Raw genomic sequence first — 22,788 nt, 5'->3', positions numbered from 1 at the left:
CTAGAGGTAATGCATACCTATTCCTGAAAATGTGCATACTCTATGCCATGCAGATAGCTATGCAACGTAAGTATTTCCAAGGTAACATCTAGGATTTTCTTCTTTGTCCTTCTTTTTTTTCCCCCTTCCTCTTCCCCTCCCCCTCCTATTTTCTCTCTTTTCTTCATTATGAATTCATATGCACTGAAGTTTACTAAATCAATTCTTAGCTCATGATATGCAGTCATTATTGGTCTTTTCCTGGCCATCATTCACTTATTCATTTATTCATTTATGATATTACAATTAATACATATGAAACACCAACAATTACTTACATTTACCCTTTTGCTTCTCTCCTATTTCATCCCCCTATCTTTCCTAAAAGATAATCATTATTCTGAATTGTGCATGTCCTTCCTTTTTAATTGGTTTGCTTTATTTCATATATATCATACTTAAATAATACATTGCTTAGTTTTTTTAACTCAATAAAAATTATGTTCTGTTACATGTAATCTGCTGAGATTTTATTTCACTCAACATTATATTAATATGATTCATTAGGTTTTTATTTGTAAATAAAATCATTCAGTTTCACTTCAGTTAGTACTTCATTTTGTGAATAAGCACAAGTGTCCATTCTCTCATGTCAATGAGCAACTGAGCTGCTTCCATTTATGCTGTTCTATGAGTGGTGCTACTGTGAACATTCTCATACTTGCTGTCTAAGACACATGTGAAAGTTTCTGCAGGGTGTATCCCTGAGAATGGAAATATTGGGGCACAGACTTTGCAAAAGTAAAACTTAAATGGTAATGCCAAATTGTCTTCAATAGCTATTGTACCAACTTGGACTCCCACCAGCAGTGTATAAGAGCTTAGGTTGATCAACATCCTCTCCAACACTTGGTCTTGGGAGACTAATTTCTGTCAATTGAATGCTACATGATGTAAATGCTAGTTAATGGTGTCTGGTTTTGATTCACATTGCATGGGTTACTAAAGAGACTGTGCATCTCTTAGTATGTTTATTGGTCATGTATATTTTCTCTAGCCTTTCAATGATAAGATTTGATCATAAAGATATATGTTACTATTAAGGAAAAAATATATATTTTTATATTTATATATGAGAAATATGTATATGTAGAAATGTATATATTATGTATATTTATAGGATAAATATAACTATTTCAAGTATTAATCCAGGCTTAATTTTATATATTTAAAATAAATATATATGAATATATATTATTTATATATTTATACCTATTTATCCTTAATGGCTACATATATATTTATGATTAAAATATTATAATCCATCCATATATATATATACACACACACACATACATACACTATATATATATATATTAGTAATACATAAAATGGTGGGTAAATTTCTAATAAAGGATGGATATACAGTCAAAATGTCTAACAAAATAAACCAATAGGAAATACATCCATTTTGAAATTATTTTCATGACTTTTATCTTTTCACAGCTTGATGTTTATTTTTCTTTTGACAGAACGATTTCGAGATTTACTACTGCCTCCATCTAGTCAAGACTCCGAAATTCTGCCCTTCATTCAATCTAGAAATTATCCCAAGTAAGCAAAAGGAGTTCACTGGGTTTTGACGAGGCAATGGGCATAGTGCTGGGAGAGATTTGGGCAGGCAAAAACAAAATGTAATCTTTCTTAAAATTTCTGAAAATCTTGAATAACTTACCCTAACTAACTAAGACATCTTCTGCAATATAATATCTCAGGCTCCTTGCAGCTGGGTCATAGAAGAAATACTTACTTGTAATTGCAACCCAGCTTTGACTGAGGAGCTGCTGCACAGTGCAGACAACATGCTGTGTGCATCTGTGTCTGGTTCTTTTTGCTTGATGCCATATCAACAGGGACAGTATTTTGTCAGTGATACCTCATCTGGTTTTCTATTTACTGTCCTTTAAATGCAAGGATTCATTTATATTGTAGCAAGTCATTTTCAAAATAACCATGGGCTAGATATGATTTTTGACAATCTCTATATATTCTTATTTATCATATTGAAAACTGGGGAAGTGAAATCTTCTGACGCTTTGTTATATGAAGCAGACCTTTCCTTCTCATAGATGCCCCAAGCGTATGTCCTTGTTGAAGGAATATGCCTTCATCTTCCCAAAGGTTAAGGAAATACCAGGACTCTTATAACACATATCCTTCCCTAAAGACTGATGCATGCTGAATCTTGATCATTCCTGTGGCATCTTGGGGCCTCCTCTATGAGTGTTTAACTCTCTTTAATAGTTAGTGTGCAACAGGCTAAAGAATAAATAAACTAATATCTGAAATGGAAAAGAAAGGCCATCAACTTAAAGGAATAGAATTTGGTTTATACGTATTTCTTCTAATCACTATGCCAAATTCTTTGATCGCTTTGAGAGTTTTTTCAAGTATTCATAAACTTTGCTTTCTGGGGAAATTATTTTCCCTCTAATACTTAGCTTTGGTCATACTCACTTAATTATGATCACAAAAATAAATGCAGAATCCTAATTATATTGCTTGTGCATTGTTTCAAATTTTAATCCAGGCTTAATTTTTAGCAATAAACTTGCAATCCCCTGATAACACACACAAAGACATACATGTGTCTATACAGCCTTGAATGCATACTTTGCTCTATATGTACATGTTGACCAGGAGCATGAATGTGCCCAAAAGGATTGGTGCACGCCTATTTGTATTTTTACTTACAGTGGCTGTTGGCAGAGGCTGATGATGCGTGCTTTTCTGCCTCTTAGGCTTACAGTTTGCCTAATGCCTTTGCTTGAAGAGGGTAGTCATAGTAGTTTCTCAGGTGGTTATCTATTTGCAGCTACAGGAATACCTCAGAGATATTGTGGGTTTGATTCTAGGCCACTGCAATAAAGTCAATACTGCAATAAAGCTGTCACACTTTTTTTTTAGTTTCTCAGTGCATATAAAAGTAATTTTAACAGTATTCTGTAGTCTTTTAAGTGTGCAGTACCCTAGATATGTCTAGAAATACTATGTACATCCCTTAATTAAAATATACTTTATTGTTAAAAATGCTAACAATCATCTAAGGCTTCAGCAAGTCATAAACTTTTTGCTGGTAGATGATCTTTCCTCGATGTTGATGGTTGCTGACTGATTAGGAAGGTGGTTGTTAAAGGTTGGGGCACCTGCGGCAATTTCTTAGCATAAAACCATGAAGTTTGCTGCAACAGTTGGCTCTTCCTTTTACAAAAGATTTCTCTGTAGCATGTGATGCTGTTTGATAGCATTTTACCCACAGCCTAATTTCTCTAAAAATTGTACTCAATCCTCTCAAACCCTGCTGTTGTTTTATCAAGTAAATTGTCATTTCAGCATTTTCATAGCTTCTTTACCAGGAGTAGATTTTATCTCAAAAAAACTACTTTCTTCCTGTAATCCCAGCACTTTGGGAAGCCGAGGCAGGTGGATCACCTGAGGGCAGGAGTTTGAGACCAGCTTGGCCAACATGGTGAAACCCCATCTCTACTAAAAATACAAAAATTAGCCAGCTGTGGTGGCACATGCCTGTATTTCCAGCTACTTGGGAGGCTGAGGTGGGAGAATTGCTTGAACCGAGGAGGTGGAGGTTGCAGTGAGCTGAGATTGTGCCACTGCGCTCCAGCCTGGGCAACAGAGTGAAACTCCATCTCCAAAAACAAAACAAACAGACAACAAAACCAAAACTACTTTATTTGCTCATCCATAGTAAGCAACGTTTCATTTATTAACATTATATCATGAGATTGCAGCAGTTCAATCATATATTCAGGCTCCACTTGTAATTCTAGTTCTCTATTTATACTATGTTTGTAGTTACTTCCTCCTCTGAAGTCATGGACCCCTCAAAGTTATCCATGAGGGCTCAAATCACTTCTTCCAAACTCCTATTAATGTTGATATTATGACTTCCTCCCATGAATCATGAATGTTCTTAATAGCATCTAGAAGGTGAATAATTTTCAAGATGTTTTTAAATTTACATTGCCCAGATCTACCAGAGGCATCACTGTCTATGGTAGCTATAGCCTTATGAAAAGTATTTCTTAAATAATAACAACTGAAAGTCAGAATTTCTCTTTGATCCATGGATTGCAAAATGGATGTGATGTTAGCAAGCCTGCAAACAACATTCATCTCCTTGTACATCTACATCATAGCTCTTGGTTGACTAGGTGCATTGTCAATGAGCAGTAGTTTTAAAAATTTATTTGTATAAATTTCTGTGGTACGTATGTAATTTTGATACATGGATAGATTGTGTAGTAGCCAAGTCAGGGCTTTTAGGGTATCCATCACCAGAATAACATACATTGTATGCAATAAGTAATTTCTCATTATTCACCCACTACCTAGCCCCCCTGCAACCTTTCAAGTCTCCACTGTCTATCATTCCATACTCTACATCCATGTGTACACATCATCTAGCTCCCACTTTTAAGTGAGAACATGAAGTATTTGACTTTCTGTGTCTGAGTTATTTCATTCAGGGTAATGGTCTCCAGTCTGATCCATATTGCTGCAAAAGTCATTATTTTGTTCTTTTTTGTTCCTGAACAGTATTTGATTATGTGTATATACAGTATTTTCTTTATCCAGTCATCCATTGATGGACACTTAGGTTGAATCCATTTCATTGTTATTGTTCTGGTGTGAGCTTTGCTTACTGCCTATGTGAGTAGTAATACTTTGGATAGAATCTTCTTTTTTTTTCTGGTGGGCTTAAAATATTCAGTAAACCATGCTATCTATAAACAGATGTGTTTTTGTCTGGACTTTGTTCTTTTATTTATAGAGTGCAAACAGAGTAGATTTAGCATAATTCTTACGGGCCTTAAGTTTTTCAGAATGGTAAATGAGCATTGGCTTCAACTTAAAGTGACCAGCTACATTAGTCCATAGACAAGAGTTAGTCTATCCTTTGAAGCTTTGAAGCCAGGCATTGACTGCTCTTTTCCAGCTGTGAATACCGTAGATGGCGTCTACCACTTGATGGCTGTCTTGTCTACATTGAAAATCTGTTGTTTAGTGTAGTCACCTTCATCTATTATGTCAGCTAGATCTTCTGGATAATATACTGCAGCTTCTCCATCGGCACTTGCTGCTTTGCTTTGAACTTTTATATTATAGAGATGGCTTCTTTTCTTAAACCTCATGAACCACTTCTTCTAGCTTCAGACTTTTCTTCTGCAGCTTCCACATCTCTGTCAGCCTTCATGGAATAGAAGAGAGTTAGGGCCTTGTTCTGGATTAGTCTTTGGCTGAAGAGAATGTTGTGTTGTGGCTGGTTTAATCATTCAGACCACTAAAACTTTCTCCATATCAGCAATAAGGCTGATTTGCTTTCTTATTATTCATATGTTCACTGAAGTAGCACTTTAAATTTTCTTCAAAAACTTTTTCCCTTGCATTAGCAATTTGGCTCACTGTTTGGCACAAGAAGCCTAATTTTATGCCTATCTCAGCTTTCAACATGCCTTCCTCACTAAGTTTAATCATGTCCAATTTTTGATTGAAGTAAGAGACATGCAACTCTCCTTTCACTTGAAACTTAGAGGCCATTTTAGAGTTGTTAATTGGCCTAACTTCAATATTGTTTTGTCTCAGGGAAGAGGATGGTCCCAGGTAAGGGAATGAGAAGGAGAAATGGTTGGTAGTTGCAGTCAGAACACACACATTTATTCATCATTGCAGATAACTGAAAGTAAAAGAATTTGTAGCTTTGTAACATAAAAAAAGTTCTGTAAAGTTGAAAAATGAGTCAAACAATTAGAATGTATTTCATTCACAACCACTGTTGTATGTATCTACATTGAGATTTTTTCCTCATTTTTCTGATTGAAATATGTTTTAAGACCTAAAATATGGGTTACAAAGCAACTTCCTTGCCCTATAAAATTATACCATATCACAGAGTATTTACAGATCATTGCATAACCAACATAGATCATAACATCACTAACATGGACTCATTGTGCACTGGTTAGTGTGAGCTGTGGTAGTTTGGATTTGGACTTGGGTTTCTATTTAGTCAACATAGTGTCCCTATAATCTTTAACTTCCTGTTACCAAGAGACATCTAACAAATAATGAAATATGGAAATGTATGTCCTTTATATAGGTGAAAAATATTCATGAAGAGAACTGACTGGTTCTGAAATGTATATGTGTATGTATGTATATGTTTAAAGGAAAGGCATTTAAAAAATATCACCTGCAATGGTGCTTGGGAACACTCTTCTAAAATACAAGAATGTTCATTAATCAATTTTTACATTTGTGAGCTCTTATTTGACCCACTGTCAAAGCCAGGGCATCCATTCTCATCAGGATGTAATTGTAGACATTGCTCCATGAAAATTCTCAGAACATGAATAGGTGTGACAGTTGTCAGAAAGAGATAGATGAGTGGAAAGGAATAAAAAAAGAATGTGCATCTAATACAAAATGCATATTGTTGATTTATAGGTTGGAGGAAACAAATGGAGATAAAGAAACAAGTTTTATTGCTAATAAACTCTGAAGGATTTAGGTTCATAACATATGTAGAGTAGAGAGTAGTTATAATATATTTTTATCCTTGTAAATACAGCTTGGACATGTAAAATGATTAAGTGCATCTGGTATAATTTTATCCACAAATTACTTGCAACCATTTTGGCAATTAAACCAGCAAAACATGACCCATTGGCTCTGGAAGTTTTAACCACAATGTATGTAAAAATATTGTGAAAATACAAGAATAAACTGTTTCTACTTGGTTCTCATAAAGATCAAGTTCTCTGAGCTTCCTAATATCGGAACTGTTTAGAGAGAGGAATATCATTTATGACAAATTTTAGAGCTGTTCTTTTTTGACTTGGTTTGCTGCCAGAGAACAACCTTGATTGTTTGGACAATAAAAGCAATGTCCTACCTCAATCTCATTTCTAATGGGCTACGTAAAAATGACTTCAAATGGTGATTTTGGGTAATACCCTTAAACTGCAAAGCCTCAGATGACCTTTCCACAGTCTGTTCTCCAGCTTATCCTCCTTTCTCTTTCCTAGCCAAGTTTTGAGTTCTTCTTCAAGACATCATCTATCTTTAATAATTTCTGTTCAATCTGCATGTCTGTAATGTACTTGTCATCTGATCCTGAGCCAAGTTATTTTATTTTATTTTACTTTATTTTTTAGACAGAGTCTCGCTCTGTTGCCTAGGCTGGCGTGCAGTGGTGCGATTTCGGCTCACTGCAAGCTCCGCCTCCCGGGTTCAAGCGATTCTTCTGCCTCAGCCTCCTGAGTAGAAGGGTTTACAGGTGCTCGCCACCACACCGGGCTAATTTTTGTATTTTTAATAGAGACAAAGTTTCACCATAGTGACCAGGCTGGTCTCAAACTCCTGACCTGGTGAACTACCCATCTTGGTCTCCCAAAATGCTGGGATTACAGGTGTGAGCCACTGTGCCTGGCCCAAGTTATTTTTGTTTATAATAGTAACACATAATGAACACTACACATCCAGGAATTGTGCTTTATATGCATTATTAATTTAATTCTTACTATTCCTTTATAAGTTAGGTAGTACCGTTTCCCTAATTTTACAGATAAGAGGACTGAGATTCGAAGAGGTAAATGCCCTACCCAAAGTCACATGGCAGAGCTGGGTCTCCAATCCAGATTTGTTTGGCCCCTCAAATTATACTTAACTTAGAAGTGGTGGGTCATTGAGGGATTACTCCCAGGTAGCTGAAAACTGTGTATGTGTGGAGCACGTGTGTGCATGCAAGTGCAAGCACACATACACTTGGAGTCGAGGTATAAGGAGAAATGTGGACAGGGCCTAGAATACCCTTTGTTTTCTGAGGCAAAGTCTCACTCTGTCACCCACGCTGTAGTGCAGTGGTGCCAGCACAGCCCACTGCAGCCTCAACATCTTGGGCTTAAGTGAACCTCCTGCCTTGGCCTCCAGTGTAGCTGGGACCACAGGTGTGTGCCACCAGGCCTGGCATATATATATATATATATATATATATATATATATATATATATACACATATATATATGTAATTTTTTTTTTAGAGACATAGGTTTTTTTTTTGTTTTTTTGAGATGGAGTCTTAATCTGTTACCCAGGTTGGAGTGCAATGGTACGATCTCTGCTCACTGCAGCTTCTGCCTCCCAGATTCAAGAAGTTTTCCTGCCTCAGCCTCCCAAGTAGCTGGGCTTATAGGCATGTGCTACCATGCCCAGCTAATTTTTGTGTTTTTAGTAGAGACAAGGTTTCACCATATTGGCCAGGCTAGTCTTGAACTCCCGATTCTGGTGACCTCCCGCCTGCCTTGACCTCCCAAAGTGCTGGGATTACAGGCATGAGCCACCACACCTGACCAGAGACATAGGTCTTATCACTTTGTTATCACAGGCCTGGTCTTTGTTGCACAGGCTGCTCTTGAACTCCTAGCCTCAAGCAATCATCCTACCTCAGCCTCCCAAAATATTGGGATTACAGATATGAGCCACTGCATCTGGCCTGGACTGCCACTTAAATGACCTTGGACTTTGTTGTAAAGACATTGAAGACCTATGAAAGGATTTTAAGCCAAGGAGAAAGATAATTAGACTTACATTTTTATAGATTTCTCATGAAACTAGAGAGGTACATGAGGTACCGCATGGGGCCATCACACTAGCTAGTGGGCAATTTCATATTCAGGCAGGAAATGATAATGGTTCGTACTGTGATAATAGTAATATGGAAGATCAGATAGATGTCTAAGGGTGTTTGGAGGCATAATTAACAGAATGTGATGACTATTATGCAAGAAGGAGAGGAGGAGAGAGAGGGAGAAGGAAAGAGTTTTGGGTGGCTTCAAGCTTTTTCCCTTGAGTCACGTTCGGGTTTAAGTCCTCATGATTGAGGGAGAGTGGCAATCTGAGCATCTTTATGTTGACTTTTTGTTCTGTATTACAAATGATGATAATGGAGATACCTTCCTTCTAATGTTGCTTTGAGGAATGCCCAATGCATGACACAATTCTTTCTTGTAAGTCTTTGTGATATTTAAATAAAATTATAGAAAGCACCTGGCCTCTTGCAAAAGTGAATTCTCATCACCATTCTCATTGTCAGCTCTGTTCTGCCATTTCTCAAAGCGATTGCTTGCCTCAGGGCAGGGGGAAAGGCTCTGCCATGTGGGCTGCTTTTATATCTTCAATCCATTCTAAATCCTGTCAGAAGGAATACATTGTCCTGTCTGGTAGACGTGGCTCTGGGTGATATGCTCTGCTTAGATTAGTCAGGAAGGAGCCCTTTCCCTTGTGTGTCTGCCTATTTGTGGTAGTGGTTATTCCGGTACAGTTTCTACAAGCACAGTAATTCATAAGATTTTCCACAGTATACATAATGTCTTTCATTAAAGAATTACTGTCTTTCATCTTCTAATCCTTAAATTTAGGCTTTCTTTTATATAGTATGTGAAATTCGAATACCTGGATGGCAAGAGATCTAAAAGGTAGTATTCTGACTAGAGTGTGGAATGTAGTTATAAGAATGCCTAATGCTACTGATGTTTGCAAAACTAGGCAAGTAGGATGTCCGAAGGACGCTGGTCTATCAGCAGGTAGTGGATCCCAACCCCTGGGCTGGGATTCACAGGGCTAAACCCTGTCATCAGGACTGTAAAACTGAGGCACTGCTTAAATTGTAAAGATTTTGGCTCAGAGATCTAAGTCAAGAAGCTGTGTTAGCGCAAGACTAATGAGCAAGCAATAAACAAGCCTTAGTGCTGACTGAGAGCACAACTCATTCCCGACTCAGATAAGAATTGGTTGAAGGATAGGGCCAAGCCGAGTCTATAGCTGGAGATTAGGTGGCTAAAATTTCAGAACAAGTTGGGGATGTAGCCACTTTCTGGAGATAGATTAAGCACAGGTAATTCTCCATCTAGTGCCTTTGAGAGCCATTTTCTTTCTTTGTTACCCCATCCTGCATTCAGCTGCCATACATCTTTTCAGACTCTTTAGTTTTTACGTTTGAGGGATTTTTGTTGTTTATTTGGGTTTTTTTTTCTAATTTTTAGGCAGAAATTGTCAGTCGACAAAGTAGCCTGAAGTCCTTCCTTTCTTAAAAATCTTATATTAAATGTATCCATTCATAATGGTTATTGGAACATAATTTTGTTAGCATGATTATTTTATGGGGACTCCTTGCCAAAGAACTTTTTTCCTTACAGACTTTAAATTAATTAATTTGTAAGGCCTTGACTGAATCATTCAGAATTCCAAGAGATAAACATCAAATTGGTTTTTTTTCAAACCATGTTCCTTTTAACATGAGATTGCATTAGATAATAATTACAAATTATTGTAAGTGGGCTTGAGTTCTTGATTTGGCTCTCAGCTTGAACATTACTGGTACACAGAAATGCTGCTGATTTTTGTGCATTGACTTTGTATACTGAAACTACTGAAGTCATTTATCAGTTCTCTTGGCAGAGTAGGTTTTTCTAGGTATAGAAGCAAATCATCAGCAAAGAGAGATAGTATGACTTCATTTCTTATTTGGATGCCTTTCCTTTCTTTCTCCTACTTGATTGCTCTGGCTAGGACTTCCAGTGCTATGTTGAATAAGAGTGGTGAGAGTGGGCATCCTTGTCTTGTTCTGGTTCTCAAAGGAAACACATCCACCTTTTGCCAATTCAGGATCATGTTGGTTGTGGGTTTGTCATAGATGGCTCTTATTATTTTGAGTATGTTCCTTATATGCATAGTTTATTGAGGGTTTTTACCATAAAGGGATGTTGGATTTTATTAAAAACTTTTTCTGCATCTATTGAGATGAAAATAGGTTATTTGTTTTTATTTATGTTTACATGCAAAAACAGAAAACTAAACATTGGGTACACATAGACATGAAGATGGAAACAATAGACACTGGGGAATACAAGATGTGGGAGGGAAAGGTGCAGGGATTGAAAAAATTACCTACCTGTATTGAATGCTGCTGTACACTGTAGAGTACAGTATTGGTTGTTTAAGTTCATGGTCATGTGCCTGGCTGGAAGCTGTGGCAGCTGCCCAGCATCATGAGAGAATATTGTACCAAATACTACTGGTACAGGAAAAGGTCAAAATTCAAAATTTTAAGTAAAGTCTCTATTGAATACATATTGCTTTCACTCCATCATAAAGTCAAAACATTTAAATTGAACCATCCTAAGTTGGGGACCCTCTGTAAAATCACCGCCTGTACCAGCTCACTCCTGATCCTCCTTACCTGCTCTATCAGCAACATCAGTAGCTCCTGGAGGAAAGGTGAAAACTACAAATGCTCAGACTTCTGAATCAGCAAGTCTCGGGGTAGGGCCTAGCATTCTGTGTTTTAACAAGCCCTACAGGAAATTCTGATACACAGTAAAATTTGAAAGCTATCAAGGGAGAACCATCGTGGGCTTTTTAAACTCACTCCTTTTGTTTATTGTTTCTATTGATATGATTATCTCCTGAGACTAGAATGGTCTAAAACTGCCATACCATCCTCTCCTGAGGAATAGTTTATCACACTCACTTTTTTCCTACATGAAGAGAGAATTGTTAGATGATAATTGTCCTGGAACCTTTTTTTGTTTTTACCTTTATATAATACCCCTCACCAAAATAATTGGTAATTGTAAAGATTATTATCTGATTATTAACAAACTAAGCTTTGGAGTTAGACTCAGAATGAATTTAGTAAAAGTCATCCCCCCTTAATATAAGTGTGACCTTAAGAAAATTATTTAACCTTTTTGAGTTTTAGTTCCCAATGCAATAAAATGGGCATTATACTTTCCTATGAAAGTTGTTGTGTGGATTAACAGTGAAGATATACATAGAACATTCAGTACCAACCTTGGATTGAATGTTCCGTGAAGAGTATCCATTGTTAATATAGCTTATTTTAGGTTTCTGAGGTAAGAGTCTCAGGCATGTCTTGAAAAAGAAAAAATTTTTGGACACTGAGTTTTACTCTGTCACCCAGGCGGGAGTGCAGTGGTGTGATCATAGCTCACTGCAGTCTCAACCTCCTGGACTCAAGCCATCCTCCTGCCTCAGCCTCCCTAGTACCTGGGATTACAAGCATGTGCCACTGTGCCCAGCTAATACTTAAGACAAGGGTCTCATTTTGTTGCTCAGGCTGGGCCCAAAATTCTGGCCCTAAGCCATCCTCCTGCCTCAGCCTCCCTAAGTGCTGGGATTACAGGTGTGAGCCACTGCACCAGACCCTTGAAATTTTTTATTAATTAAAAGAACTGTTTAAAGTGACAGATGATCAGAGAAGATTTTAAAAGGCAAATATTTTTCAAAAATTTACACTTATATGAACATTAAATGTTGTAAATTACAAACCTTTACTTTTAATAATAATATAATATTTATTATATTATTCTTAAATATTTAATATTTATCAGGCTCTTACTATGTTCAGGCACCATGTTAAAAGCTTTAACAAGTATATTCACATTCAGCCACATAAAACAGAAATGTAGCTTGAAACTCATTAACCTTAATAAAAGATTTAAATCAGTTTTTTTAAATGTAAATAAATTCTACTTTCAAAGGAAAAACTTAAATGTCAAAAAATGTTTATATACTTTTGAGTGGGTCAGGGAGGAAGATATCTCTTATTCTTAGAATTATCTTAGATACACAATCCTTCATAAAGGATCTTTTCATTAGTTATCAACAGAAATTTAAAAATATGTGAAGTTGATTTCATCTCTACTATGTTATAGCAAGATTTTAAAGAGTTGCCTTTAATTTCTACAATCTGGTTACATATATTATGATAATAGCAACATAACATTCTTTTAAAGAACATGTACTATGATAGGGAGAAAGTCACTGCTCATAAATGAAACGCAGTGTATTTCACACATATTAATCAGATTAAATATGTAAAAAAGGTTTAAGTAGTTTCCGTTTCCATCTCCCTCAAAAAACTAGATGTCAAGAAGTAATCAAATACTAGTAATTTTATCTTCTTATTTTTTCCAAGAAAAGCAAAATTTTCTCTCTCCTGGTACCAAAAAAAAAAAAATTTCAAATGAAAAACAACTGATTCTCTAAGGGCCTTGAAACCAAATTCCCACCTACATTTCCCAGCTCATACTGGACTTAGCCCATTTCTTGCATCAATACTGGGCCTCCCAGAAGGCCTGTCAGTATACTGTAGGCACTCATTGATACCGTTAACAAAATGTATTTCTGATATTTGTGTGGCCCTCTACAATTCTCAGCACACTTTTTTTCTGTAGCATCCCAACTTATTGACCCTTTTATAGATGAAAGAAATCCAGTTTAGAGAGGAAAAGTTATTTGTCTGGAATCCCAGCCTTGGTAAATGACTAGAACGCTGAGTTCTAGTCGTCCTGTCCAAAGTTATTTCAAAACACCAAAGAGTAGCTTTGTGGGGAGTGGGGAGGGTGTGTGTGTGTGGGTGTGTAGCTCAGAAAGCAGACAAGTAGGAAGGAGGGGGCAGTGGCCAAAATATAGTCACACAGCCAAAACAGATGCAGGGAGTCTGAGAAATGTAGTATTTTGGCTGGACTTTTTGCTTCCCTGAATAAAATTAATTGTCTGTTACTAAGAAAGAATGGGAGGATGAATATTATATGAACAATTAGCATTTCTATTGCAGTTAAGAAGGATTTCTCTATGCTCTCTCTCTCTCTCTCTGTCTCACACACACACACTTGAATATATAAACATGAGCAGAGTAATTAGAGCTGCAGAGCTTCCTTTGTGATTGTCCTTTACAGCTAAAGAGCTATCAGTTCGTAAGTAAAGTTCTATACTTATGAACAACCAGGGCAAGAGGAGGGACAGTGTTAGATTCTTTTCCTTACTCCTACTGTTTTTCTGTTCACATAGTAAATGTTTAAATAAGTATTTCCAGTACTGATCTAGCCATTGAAAAAATGTTTATTGAATTTAGACACAGTAAAGCAATTGTTACTTTAATTTAGTCATATATAGTAATCTAATATGATCAGAGCTTTAACTTGTCCTTAGCTACCTGGCATGATCATATTTACATTATCCTATACTTTTAATTAATGGTTCCCTCAGAAAAGGCACATTTAGAAACAGACGTATTTATTTTAATCTTGACACTTCATAAACAACATTTGCTACTCCTTTAGGCTAATCACTATGAGAAACCATGAAATAAGGCCTGACCCATCACGAAATCTAGAGATTGCATTCAGCATGTTTGCTATATGGTACAGAAAATTAATTTCACTTATTTTCATTTTTTTCCCACCTTTTTCTGACTGCTCTACAGGCTGTATATTGATGGTCCTTTTGGAAGTCCATTTGAGGAATCACTGAACTATGAGGTCAGCCTCTGCGTGGCTGGAGGCATTGGAGTAACTCCATTTGCATCAATACTCAACACCCTGTTGTATGTCATTTTGATCTATTTTGTTAATCCAAATAGAGAACTGCCAATATTTCCGATATCTCTCTTTTTAGTATAAAATAATTCCTTATTGAATTATTCTACTTGTTGATCAAGGACCTCCATTTCCTGATTGATGAGGGGAATAATTCAGTGATTCTCAACATGTGGTCTGTGGCTCCTAACATATTCTCTTGTAGAAAGATGTCATATCACAGTTATGCACTCCTCTGTCCTTTTCCTCTGTTAAAAGTCATTCGCCTCCATCCTTCATTTTCTATGTCCTCATCAGCGGTAAGTGGATCTACTCATTCATTCAGTCAACAAATATTTTTGAACACCCATGTGCCAATAGGTCTTACAGGTATTGGGAAGACAGCAATGAATGAAAACAGAGTCCCTGACCTTAAAAATCTTACATTCAAATGGGGCAAGTAAAAAAGAAAACAATGAGAAATGTAAATAAAATTATTTCAGAAAATATTAGAATTATGACAAAAGGTAGACATTAATGGGTATGGAAATAAAGGGCTGGGTTTATTGTTGAAGTATGGTCAGGCTTTTCTGAGATGACAACTGAACACATCATTCCTTCATTTATTACTTAGCAAATTTACAACAGAATAAAGAAAGTAACTTCAAAGGTGAAATTGTGGCCGGGCACATTGGCTCACACCTGTAATCCCAGCACTGTGGGAGGCCGAGGTGGGTGGATCGCTTGAGGCCAGGAGTTCAAGACCAGCCTGGCCATCATGGTGAAACCCTGTCTCTACTAACAATATAAAAATCAACCAGGCATGGTTGTGCATGCCTGTAATCCCAGCTACTCCAGAGGCTGAGGCATGAGAATCTCTTGAACCTGGGAGGTGGGGGTTGCAGTGAGGGGAGATGGCGCCACTGCACTCCAGTCTGGGTGACAGAGCGAGACTCTGCCAAAAAAAAAAAAAAAAAAAAAAAAAAAGGTGAAATTGTCTGACCAGGAAATACTAAACTAAAACTTATTTTAGTTTCAGGATTATAAGCAAAAGTTAATTGATTGATATTCTCATGAAAACACAAAGCAAAATGAAAGTAGAAAGTTATTCTCAAATCTATTCCATTTACTATTTTTTTGCAGAACCAAAGAAGCAATAATAAATTTAAGTGATGTGTTTGAATGATATTTTATTTCAGTTTTAAATACTAGATGTAAATTTGGTACTTTCTGGCAGTTCTTAGAAAAATTATCATGCTCTAAGCCAGAAATAGTTTGTTTCTGACAACACATTACAAGTTATTTGGACACCTAATGTTATGAAAAAGGAAGAAAATTTTCTTAACCTCAAGCCTACTTTATAAATGGGGATCCAGACTTGGAATTATGAGTTGCTGGAATGCATTACATCGTACATGATTGTGAAATCTCTTTCTTTAATGATTTTTAAGAGGCGATAAACAACCAAGTTTCTGGAATGGTTTTGGCTCATTTTGCCAAAAAGCCAGGGCAAGACTGAATGACCTTTGGAGCCCTACTCAGTCTGTGATAGAATTCACTGAAAGTTGAAAACTTGTTTTTTTCTGAGATGCAGAGCCCAATATTATTCTGGTCCAGTTCAGTTATGGCCTTCAACTGGAAATGGATGATATGCATACTTGTGAATATTATTCACACTTAAATTCATTTAACACTTAAACACCTAAATTCATGAAGTATGTCATATCCTTGAGTCAGTATATTGCATATTAAATTCATTTAGGTCTCGTGCTATCAGACGCTGCAATGTAAATGACTGATTTTTCTGTTGGTTTCTATTGGATATTTCTATTGGTTGCTTACTAATGAAAAGGAAACTTTCAAAAATATACGAATTCTTTAATATTTGTGTTTGCCATCCTAATCACTATCATGTTATTTTCATTTTAAAGGGATGACTGGAAACCATACAAGCTTAGAAGACTATACTTTATTTGGGTATGCAGAGATATCCAGTCCTTCCGTTGGTTTGCAGATTTACTCTGTATGTTGCATAACAAGGTAACATTAGGGTTGGTTCTAGTTTTGCAATTTTTCAAATTAAAAATGTTATAGCTTTTATATTACAAAAGCAATAAATGCTTGCCGTAGAATAAACCATAGAAATTATGCAGATAAGTAGCAAGGAAAGAAATAAGTCTCTTAAACAAAAAATCAGAGATAATATCTGTTAGCAATTAGGCACACATCTTTTCAGATATGGATATTTGTGAGTATGCATATATATCTAATATATTTTAACATAGAAACATTCATTTCTATGTTTTAACATAGGGTGTTTCACATAGGAATGTATGTATATGGCTAAAGGTGATGAGGGAAGACAATGGAGGGAAATACCAGAAGGCTCCTGCTGTAACACCTTCCATCCTTTGTTCTGATAGCACTTACTCTTGATTGCCATCTTTAATACTGCAAATCACCAGACTTTTTGGTATACTATACAAATCTCAACAATCCCAAATTTTGTGTTTTATTTTTTGCAGAGATAAAGCAGGAATCTTTTCCTATCCTACCTGTAACATTTGACCTATTTATCTTTATTCACATTATACAAGTGATACACATATGTATCCTTGCTACAAATATTTCAAACAATTCTGATAAAGTAAAATCCTCTCTTACTACCTTCCCTACCTAATCTACGTAAACAGAGGTAACTCTTAAGTGTTCTATAAATTATATCATACTATTTATATTGTTTATGCAAATTCCTTTATTAATTGATTACTATGTTTTGACTATTTTTTGGTATTAGTGCATCTAGAACTACCTCATTGTTTTTCCCTGTGCCAACAATTAGAGATGATAGACCCACCTGATTCTTTTAGAGTATTTCATTGTATAGATATATCTAGTTTACTGAACAATTCTCTAATGTTAGATACTTTTTTATTACAAAGAATGCTGAAATGGATATCATTATATATACCTCTTTGTGCATGCATTCACTCATTCAGTCAGTCATTCTATCATTCAGTGTATATTTATTAACTGCTTACTATCAATCTGAAACTATTCTAGGATCTGAAAACTCATCAGGTGGCAAAATAAAACCAAGTTTCTGATCTCATGTGGTTTACATTCTAAGGGGGCAAGATAGACAACAACCAATAAATACATCGAGCATCAGGTTCTGAGATTCAGGTTAGGACAAAGAAGGAAGGGAAAGTAGGAGTAAAGCAGCGTAAACAGTAGAGAGTGTGTTAATTTATATTGCATGTTCAGGAACAACCATCAAACAAAATGCTATAATACCATTTGAGCAGACTTGACTGAAGTGAATGAGCAGACTAGACACATATTTTGGAGAAAAGAAATCAAGGTAGAGAAACCTAACTTCATAGGTAAGGGCTCTGAGGCAGCAGTATGCTTGGTGTCCTGAAAGAAGAGAAAGGAGATCTGTGTGGATGAAGCAGAGTAAGCAAGAGAAAGAATAGTAGGACAGGCAATTAGAGAGGTAGTGTCTGTGCTTTTCTGGGAAGAGGTGGATTACATAAGTCCTCCTGACTTTATGCAAAATAAGTAAATAAAAATAAATGAAAACATCGGTTCTAGGTATGTACCTAGAAGAATTAAAAGCAGGGAATTGGACAGATATTTGTATGCCAATGCCCATAGAAGCATTATTCACAATAGCCAAAGGATGGAAACAACCCAAATATTCATCAATAGTTGAATGGATAAACAAATTATGATATACACATACAATGCAAAACTATTCAGCCTCAAAAAGGAAGGAAATTATGACACATAGTACATGGGTGAACTTTGAAGATATAATGCTAAATGAAATATGCCAGACACGAAAGCAAAAATATATTATGCTGTCACTTATAGGAGGTCCCTAGAGTAGTTTCATTTGCAGAGGCAGGAAGTAGAATAGTCTCTACATATGCATCCTTGCTAAAAATATTTCAAACAATTCAGATACAGTAAAATCCTCTCAGGTTGCCAAAGCCTTCGGGGAGGGGGAAATGAGGGGTTATTGTTCCATATTTTTTTTAGACTATTTATTTTTGCAGGTATGTTTTTGCCTCGTGCATTTTTGTACAAGAGAAACCAGAGCCCATTGCTGAATAAGCGGAAGGCAGGAACAGGAAAAAGTCTCTATTTGTTTTGTTTTATATTTGCTAGCTTGCATAAATTAAATCACTATTGTCTTTTTTTCTCAAGAAAATCATGTTCTTGATGAGTAAACTGGTACAATTTTGAGACTCTTAAGGAATAAAATAAGGAGTATTTCAGAAGGACTAATATTTGTATAGCATTTAGCATGCTAAATTTTGTATCTATAAAGATAACAGAAAATTATTCCCTACCACTACCACCATCAGAACTAATTAATACCAAGAGGCCAGATTATTAATGTTAGAATCTGTTATATATATTTGTGTGTATGTATGTGTGTGTGTATTCATTTTCTTATGGATATTGACTATGATAAGCTAGGTTGTGTTAAATTCTAGAATCACATATGTTAGAATAGGAGAAAATCTGAGTATACCCACAGAATTGTAATAAGTCTATTCCTTTTTCTGTCCTCTCAGTTTTGGCAAGAGAACAGACCTGACTATGTCAACATCCAGCTGTACCTCAGTCAAACAGATGGGATACAGGTATGTGGTTGATGTTATCGTAAATTAAACAAGCCTCTTGATAATAGATTTACTGTAGGAGCTGTGGTGGAAGAAAATTCCTGCAGGTGGTTCGAACAGAAGTTTCCTAGAGGAAAGTCTCCTTTGGAATATGTCCAGAAAAGTCATAGCTTGTCCTTGAAGTCAACCATATTATGCCTTCCATTTGTCCTTCTCACAGGGAGCTGGGGCAGACTCAAAAGTTCTGATCTTTTGAGTCTGCCCCTCCCCTCTTCACTATCGCCTCAAGTTCTTCTAAAATTCAGATTACACATGAACAGCCTTGTGATTTCTTTTTATTGAGGGAATGTTTTATGTGGAGAGAGAAGATGAGTTCGTATACAATTAAGCTTATTTCTAGACAAAGAAAACTAAAAAATGATGATAGCCATCATGCATTATTTATTTACTGTTCTAGGAACTATGCTAATAATTTCACATATATTAGTTTATGTAATTAAAACAGAGTCAAGCAGTAAATGTTATTCCCATTTTGCAAGTGATGAAACTAATATTTGAAGACAACATTGAAGAGCTGGACTGGTGTATAAATCTAGGCATGAATGCATTCACAAATTTTATTTTAGTACTTTTTGTCATACATTTTCACAATACTTCAAATACAACATTTGAATGTTTTCAGTTACCTCAAAACTAATCTAACTCTAATTTTTCCAGTCGTATTTCTACCCTACTTGGTATGTTAAAAGTATTTCATTTTACCAGTCTCATGAAGTAAGTCAATATCAGTTTTCCTCCTGGTATTGCAATAATTAAGGTATGAAGCATAATTTGCATCTTGTTCTCAGTTTGCCTGCCTGGGACTCAGATACTTCCTCCTTTCTCCGCAGTTCACTCTGACTCTTCACATTGATTTAGATCTAATGCTCTGTTAATTGCAAACAGGAGCCTGTTCACAGCCATTTGTTGATAGACCCAATTTTGGAGTTCTGCTGTCTTGAGCTGTCTTGTCTAGGATTATTTCCCCAAATTTACGATGACAATTTGTAGTATTTTACTTATATAATGAGCCAAATATGACAAATGTATTTGTGGTGCCAAAATACTTCAATGTTGAAGTCTATGTGCTGAGCCTTTTTGAGATTGACCAATTAGAATTCATTCTTTGTCTTACATTGCAGTTCTTTAAAGATGAAACAACTAACTGAAATCTAAGAAAAGTAGCCATTTGTCAGAATGGCATTCAAGGAGATTAGTTCTGACAATTAATTCATTTAAAAATCAAAATTTTCTACCTTTTTACCAGAATAGATTTTGTTCGTTTGTTTAAAAACAAACAAATGGAATTCAAGGAGATAATGAATTTTAAAAGAAAGGAGAAAGGAAATGATATTTTGAAATAATTGTACGTAATAGGTTGCCATTTGATACTTACATTCTTTATATCACAGCAATTTGGTGGGAAGCCGCAGCACCAGCAGAAATGATGTTAGAGAACTGGGTTACTTAACTAAATATCGAATAACGTAGTGCTTTCTTTTTGGCAGAAGATAATTGGAGAAAAATATCATGCACTGAATTCAAGACTGTTTATTGGACGTCCTCGGTGGAAACTTTTGTTTGATGAAATAGCAAAATATAACAGAGGGTAAGTACTATACCTCAAAAATTTGATATGTGGCTAATAAATTAATGAAAATATTTTCAAATAATTACATGAAGTTTGAAAATGAATTGGCAATGAGTTTACAAATGACAAATTCACTGAAACACTTTCACCATCAAAGGAAGAAGTAAGGCAGGTATCGTCCTACATTTTTGTAATTCCAAATAATTAAAGTTTGGCTTAGAAATAGTCTACAATGTATTTATGAACTAAACTCTCCTATCTGATTATAAATTTGTATAGGCCTATATTAAAAATGAGTATTCGCTCCCACAGCATATATCAGGTGATCCTAGGAAAAGTTTTCAAAATCAAGTTTCCAAACAAAGAATTTTACAATTAGTTCTAATAATGAATTCATTTAAAAATCACATTTTTTGTACCTTTTTTTTTTACCAGAATGAATGTTTTTTGTTTGTTTGTTTTTCAAAAAACTCTCTGCATTGTAATATGCAGTCTTTAAACCTAGAATATTTCCAAAAATATTATTTAGAAACTATAATTTTATAAAGAATCTTGTTCTTATGGACTACGTGTCTATGATCTGAAGAAATTACTAAGAAGGAAAGCTTCCATTTCAGGGCACAGACCAGCCAGCCCATTTGTCTTTTGTAAATTTGTCATAGTGCAGAGCACTGATCTATAAGAATTCTAAGAAGATTTTGAAAACTATATAACCACTCACGTATTTTTAGGTTTACACCTAAATAGTTTCACCATAAGTTTACACAGTTGTAAAAGATGTGATTTCTAACATATTGCAGATATTGACATTTTGTAATTAACATAATTTCTTTAAACATATCCACTGGAATATAAATACAGCTAGATGATACTGTCATTTATTACAAAAATACATAAACTCTTCTTTTAGCAGTTGGATGTTTTACATCATTCTTTTTCTTTCATTTAAGTTGTATTTCTGTCCCATTAACCCATATAATTTTATCAAAATTCAATTTATTTTTACATTTGAACTAATCATATTTTTATTGCTAACCTAATTCTAATCATACTTCTGCAAAAAGAATGAACATAAATTAAATATTTCATTTTAAAATTGCCTGTAATCATAAGACTCTAGTGTTAATTTTTACTTCTGGCTTGAGTTATCATTTCAATTACTTTATATAGTTGAACACTTCATAATTTTAAAAATATATTTTTATAAACATCAAAAGGATATTTGATTATAAATGTACAGGCCAGCTTATTAAATGGATATTTTTTTTAAAAATCCAATTTAGGAAATCATGGATGAATATTATTTATTGAAGAAATCACTGATTCAAGATGATCCCTATCTCTACCTTCAAAGATTTTGTTTTAGAAGTTACAGAATGGAGGCTGGGAAGCAAAATTTATGAAGGAATAACGTTACCCATGTGATTCAGATTACAGTCATGTTTAAAACACTTTTGTAGTATTACCCTTCCCTTGATGAAGTAGTTTTGGGATGAAGATGTAAGCATGATTTACAAAGCAGAACTTTTTTGTAATATTCAGAGTTGAAATTTAGAAAAAAATGATTTCAACCCACTTTTGGCTATCTTCCTTTCCCATCTTTCTCCAGTATCACCCATCTTAGATGTGATAATCTTGTCATACTCATCTGTCTCTTGCTATGCATTGCAGACATGTTCCTCTTTAGTGCCATTTACTGACTTCTGTCAAGAATTTTTTTGTTGATTTTCACTGTATATTGCTGAAAACTGATAGTTCTTTGGCTGAATTCAGAAACCAAATCCCTAAAGAGCAGATTATTTACAGGGAAATAGATTGAGGCTGTTGGTTCCTATAGTTAGTTCTCAAGAAGTCTCATTTGTTAGGCTGTTTGTGTTTTAGAGCGATTTGTGTGTGTGTGTATATATTTAGTAGTTTGTTCTTTTTCAGGAAACAATGGAAAACTGGTTTAAGAAGAGCAAATGTGCACCATCTGCTGTTGACATTTTGTACAACACTTTGACTTTGTGTATTGGTTCTCAGGCAGGTGCCTGAAATGTGTTTACATTTTCTGAAGGATTTTTATGTAGCATACTTAGGAAAA

At 35.3% G+C, this 22,788-nt stretch overlaps 1 protein-coding gene across 17 annotated transcripts in view; it reads left to right on the top strand.

Annotated features, from left to right (window-relative positions):
- The window catches only part of NOX4 (NADPH oxidase 4), a 174,149-nt gene that overhangs the window by 134,883 nt on the left and 16,478 nt on the right, over positions 1–22,788 (top strand). For 9 of the 17 annotated variants that reach the window (XM_009423943.4, XM_001136540.6, XM_063784378.1 and 6 more), the window contains 5 exons: positions 1,512–1,593; positions 14,348–14,467; positions 16,370–16,478; positions 19,028–19,096; positions 20,623–20,723. In XM_009423943.4, coding sequence (XP_009422218.2) covers positions 1,512–1,593; positions 14,348–14,467; positions 16,370–16,478; positions 19,028–19,096; positions 20,623–20,723 — 481 coding nt within the window. Of the gene's footprint in view, positions 1–1,511; positions 1,594–14,347; positions 14,468–16,369; positions 16,479–19,027; positions 19,097–20,622; positions 20,724–22,788 lie in introns of those variants that run through there. The other 8 variants (XR_010147622.1, XM_001136458.7, XM_016921759.4 and 5 more) reach the window with 4 other exon arrangements.

The sequence above is a fragment of the Pan troglodytes genome, chromosome 9 (assembly GCF_028858775.2).
Source record: "Pan troglodytes isolate AG18354 chromosome 9, NHGRI_mPanTro3-v2.0_pri, whole genome shotgun sequence".
Lineage (NCBI taxonomy): Eukaryota > Metazoa > Chordata > Mammalia > Primates > Hominidae > Pan > Pan troglodytes.
The sequence above is the reverse complement of the archived record's forward strand: the minus strand, read 5'-3'. Positions and strand labels throughout refer to the sequence as shown.